At 41.1% G+C, this 5,167-nt stretch overlaps 1 protein-coding gene across 2 annotated transcripts in view; it reads left to right on the top strand.

Annotated features, from left to right (window-relative positions):
- Nucleotides 1-5,167, top strand: part of plekhg5b (pleckstrin homology domain containing, family G (with RhoGef domain) member 5b) — a gene marked incomplete at its 3' end in the record, with an annotated part of 114,095 nt that overhangs the window by 90,851 nt on the left and 18,077 nt on the right. For both annotated transcript variants that reach the window (XM_014027953.1, XM_014027952.1), the window contains 1 exon segment: nucleotides 349-515. In XM_014027953.1, the coding sequence (XP_013883407.1) occupies nucleotides 349-515 (167 nt within the window).

The raw sequence follows: 5,167 nt of genomic DNA, 5'->3' as shown, positions 1-5,167 counted from the left end.
TGCTACAACTGATCATGGATCCCTTTAAGAACCTGATCTGGCCCTCGTCTCTGAACCTGAGTTACACAGTTTGAACAGAAACCAGGTTGAAATAGTTCCACCTGGTAAACCCTCTAAAAATAGTTTTTTTCTGAATCTTTTTTAGTTTTTTTTCGTTTGTTTGTTTGTTTGTTTTGAAACGTGAGGTTAAAATAATAAATGTGAAGGATGTTTATATCTGTTTGCTGTAAATTTGATCTATTTATGGTTTAGTTTTTTGCCCAAACACAGTTTTTTGTTCCTAAATGATGATTTATTTGTATGTTTATGACGTCACACGAGGTTTAACCCGTCTTTGGTTATCTGTAGCTCGGCCGGGCGACGAGCTGAAGGTGGAGCAGGGAGTGAAGGACTTGCGCTCCCTCAGCCTGCCCAACATGAAGCCCTCTGGTGGTCCGAGTCCCTACATCCTGAGTCCGGCTGGGGAGAAGGTGGCCCACGAGTCTCTGGGCCGGCGTGACAGCGTGGACCTGTTGGTGAGTCTGCTCGGCTGGACCCAAACAAACACACACTCCCACAGAGGCCACGCCCCTTTTCCTTTCTTCCATCTCCTCACTTCTTCCTTCCTGTTGGTACAGGATCTGTCTGAAATGCCACCATGACCTCATTGTTTCCACTCACCTCACTGCTGAATCCTGGGAATATTTCAGCATTTATTCACCAGCTCTGCTTCTGATGCTGCCTGGTGTCGTTTTTTAAATTATCTCAAATCTGGAATTGATTTGGGAACACTGGCTGCCATCTGCAGACTTCCTGCTGCAGCAGGAAGTGGCTGATTTGCAACCGCTGAAAGATGCTGAGAGGCAAACGGAGGCGTGCTGTATCCTGATCTGCTCAGAAACCAGGCAGGAGGCCATCAGGTCCAGGCTGAGGCATGTAGGGATCCTGCAGGCGCTGCCTACTCTGCTGGACCATTTGCTCTACGATTTACATGTTGTTGAAAAAATACATGGAAATTTAGGAAAAGCACGTCTCAGATACGTCACAGTGACATCAAACACACCTGAGTGTCAGGTTTCCAGGTGTTTAAACTTCATCCTGACAGCTTTAACAAACAGGTGTCAACATCTGTTTCTTTATTTGTTCAGCTCTGAGTCGGACATGTCAGTCACATCTTTTATTCATGTTTTCAGTCGCGTATGTCTGTCTGTCTGTGGACAACATTATTCAAAAACTTGTGGACAGATTGTCATGACATTTACAACACATGTGTGTACTGATCCAAGGAACACACCTTTAAATTTTGGTGATGTTCCGGATCACGATGCGGATACAGGAATTTTTTTCCTTTTAATCCTCTCATATCGGCAAAGCTGTGATGCTTTCACAGGGCTTCTGTAAAAAACAGTGACAGCTTTCAGTGTTTGGACTTCAAACTTTATAAAAGTCATGTTAAAACCAGATGTAATGATGAATAATTCTTGCCATAATGTGCACATTTTTACACATTTGCTGCACATTTACAGAATGTTTTGTGACCAGGAAGTGCGTGACTGCGCCATGAAACCTATTTTTCCCATTTCCTCAAACACACCACATTGTCGGTAGGCTGGTACACAGATCGATGAAGAACGAGGAAGAGGAGTGACGTGGTGGACTGCAGACTCGGAGGTTGTTTGTTTGTTTGTTTGTTCATTTTTATTATTATTTAAATGAGACCAGATCAAGTCCAGAGCTCTTTGTGCGCCCCTCTATCCACCTCTCGACAAACTTTGGGGAAAAAACAATGCACAGAGCGTGGTTGTGACCGCTGTGTGTGGTCCTCACAAAGATAGGAAGACACGTGTGTGTCTGTGTGATTAGATGCGTGATGAAAACTCTGCTTTTTGAATCACGTAGCATCGATGTGAAAGCTTTCAACAATAACGTCAGGTGACCAGTCGGACTTCTTTTTTTTTTTTCCACATTGGACTCCAGCGGGAAGAAATCCCATCATACTGCTGCTTAAATGTTCACTACGTCAGAACTTATTCAGCAAATGTGTTTCCATCAAGGTTTTTATGCACATTTATGTTGATGAAAATAACAAACTTAAAAAAAACTTTTTGCAAAAATGTTTTTATGCTCACTTGGATGTGTTTGTTTTTGTGCAACATTGTCTCCACTCATCAGGTGGATCTGATTGGATGTGGTTTCTCATGTTCATTTGAAAGTTGTGTACACCAGGTTCCACGCCCACGTTGTGATGTATAAAAACCAACGTTGTGTGAAAGTGTGCGTTTATTTACGCACATTTTTCACCTGCTGTGAGAATGTGCGGCAGACACACAAAGTTTTTCAGTCGACAGTTTTAACTCACAAAGTCACAAATCTGACCTGAACCCACAGAAATGTGACTCTGTTGTGTTTTCTGGATGTAAGGAGCGTCTGAACAYGSTGTTAGGTTTTTATTGTTTAAACTGAACCATGATGAAACTGAAAATCATTTAACCTCAGACAAGAAAACAGATCAGTCTAAAAATGATCAAACAACCTCAGTCCAGTCTGTAAACTGTAAAGTTTTTATATTTCTGTATCGAGTTGGAAACACACACAGAGCGCAGGCCTGCAGAGCGCACACACAAACACACACATTTCATCACTGTGTGTGTTTGTTCTGATGAAGCATCAGAACAAACACACACAGTGATGAAATGWCCACGCTGGGCTTTTTCTCAAGCTGCTCTCACCTCTTTTTGCAATCTGGCCTGTGATTGGTTTTTACATAATTCAGTCTTAAGTAGTTAATCCTCTGTCTGGATAGTCAGACCTACTTAAAGAGTAACTTACCCCAAAATTAACTTTTTTTAGCTGATAAACTGTCTAGAATGTGTCTAAAATGTTATATAGTACTGTTTCNAATGAGACCAGATCAAGTCCAGAGCTCTTTGTGCGCCCCTCTATCCACCTCTCGACAAACTTTGGGGAAAAAACAATGCACAGAGCGTGGTTGTGACCGCTGTGTGTGGTCCTCACAAAGATAGGAAGACACGTGTGTGTCTGTGTGATTAGATGCGTGATGAAAACTCTGCTTTTTGAATCACGTAGCATCGATGTGAAAGCTTTCAACAATAACGTCAGGTGACCAGTCGGACTTCTTTTTTTTTTTTCCACATTGGACTCCAGCGGGAAGAAATCCCATCATACTGCTGCTTAAATGTTCACTACGTCAGAACTTATTCAGCAAATGTGTTTCCATCAAGGTTTTTATGCACATTTATGTTGATGAAAATAACAAACTTAAAAAAAACTTTTTGCAAAAATGTTTTTATGCTCACTTGGATGTGTTTGTTTTTGTGCAACATTGTCTCCACTCATCAGGTGGATCTGATTGGATGTGGTTTCTCATGTTCATTTGAAAGTTGTGTACACCAGGTTCCACGCCCACGTTGTGATGTATAAAAACCAACGTTGTGTGAAAGTGTGCGTTTATTTACGCACATTTTTCACCTGCTGTGAGAATGTGCGGCAGACACACAAAGTTTTTCAGTCGACAGTTTTAACTCACAAAGTCACAAATCTGACCTGAACCCACAGAAATGTGACTCTGTTGTGTTTTCTGGATGTAAGGAGCGTCTGAACAYGSTGTTAGGTTTTTATTGTTTAAACTGAACCATGATGAAACTGAAAATCATTTAACCTCAGACAAGAAAACAGATCAGTCTAAAAATGATCAAACAACCTCAGTCCAGTCTGTAAACTGTAAAGTTTTTATATTTCTGTATCGAGTTGGAAACACACACAGAGCGCAGGCCTGCAGAGCGCACACACAAACACACACATTTCATCACTGTGTGTGTTTGTTCTGATGAAGCATCAGAACAAACACACACAGTGATGAAATGWCCACGCTGGGCTTTTTCTCAAGCTGCTCTCACCTCTTTTTGCAATCTGGCCTGTGATTGGTTTTTACATAATTCAGTCTTAAGTAGTTAATCCTCTGTCTGGATAGTCAGACCTACTTAAACTGTGGGTTTACCTGCAGGAGCTGTGAAGTGATGTCATCTGTGCTGGAGGGCAACAGGTGGAGGCTGGGGTAAATCTGGGGGCAGAGGTTAGTGATGGTTAGTCATGGAGCTGAGGCAGAAACACTGCAGGCTGCTGAGGAAACTCAGCTGTGACTCATCAAGTGTCTCTGCTGAAAGACTTTTCTTCCYGTTTGATCGTTTCCCATCAGTGGTTTCACCAAACAATCTCAGCCTTCTCACCTGGCAGGTAAGGGCTTGTCAGGCGTGTCGACCCGGCACAGAGTTCTGTAAAAGTCCAGCTCAGTCCTCAGGGTGGCAGTAAGTCATAAAACAACCATAGACTTAAATATGACTAGACAGAGCCCTGCCCATCCCGTCCACTGGTAGTGTCTGTGACATCATGGAGGAGCAGAAACAAACAGGACAACAGCTCACAGCAAACATAGAAACTAACAGATAAACAGCAGCTGAACTGGATCTGTTTCACACATTATCTGTCATGTTTTTACAATAAATTAATAATTATGTTAATTTCATTCAACAGTCATGTAAAACAGCAGATTTATACCAGAAAATCCCTGGTGAAAAATCTAAAATCTTATACCAAGTTTCTTAAAAAATAAAGATGTTTTCTTTGACTGTTTGTATTTGAAGGATTTGCACATGGTGACACTTTAAATGTTGCACAAACAGTTTCCTGAGATTTACTTTTTAAATTGATAAAATCCACCTTATTCTTAACATGTCTGCTGTTCAGCTAACTTTATTAATTAATTTAGGGATGCACAATATATCAGTATTCATATCAGTATCAATCCGATATGTAAAACTGGGCCGATATCAACATCCGATAWTGATTTCCCACTTTTCAGTGTGATTTGTTTCCCATCCAAGTCATCTCCACTTTGCCATGCTTCTCCTCCTGCATACTTTGTCCTAGAGCTGCCATTGTAATTTATATCTGTAAAGCTCCTGGCCAAATGATTGCTATGTCTTTTGGTGCCTGTACAACTTATAGTTTTTGAAATATTAATGTTTAAAATCACATAATTGGAGTCAATGGAGCCTTGCATTGGTCCAATACTGCCCCATGCTGTATCTACTCAGTACTGCACCATAGTTTAATAATATTTAAACTCAGTAGTTCAGTGTTTACGATACAAACATGATTGTATTTTGAT

Source organism: Austrofundulus limnaeus, unplaced genomic scaffold (genome assembly GCF_001266775.1).
Source record: "Austrofundulus limnaeus strain Quisiro unplaced genomic scaffold, Austrofundulus_limnaeus-1.0 Scaffold703, whole genome shotgun sequence".
Lineage (NCBI taxonomy): Eukaryota > Metazoa > Chordata > Actinopteri > Cyprinodontiformes > Rivulidae > Austrofundulus > Austrofundulus limnaeus.
Note: the sequence above shows the minus strand (reverse complement) of the source record. Positions and strands in the feature narration are given on the sequence as shown.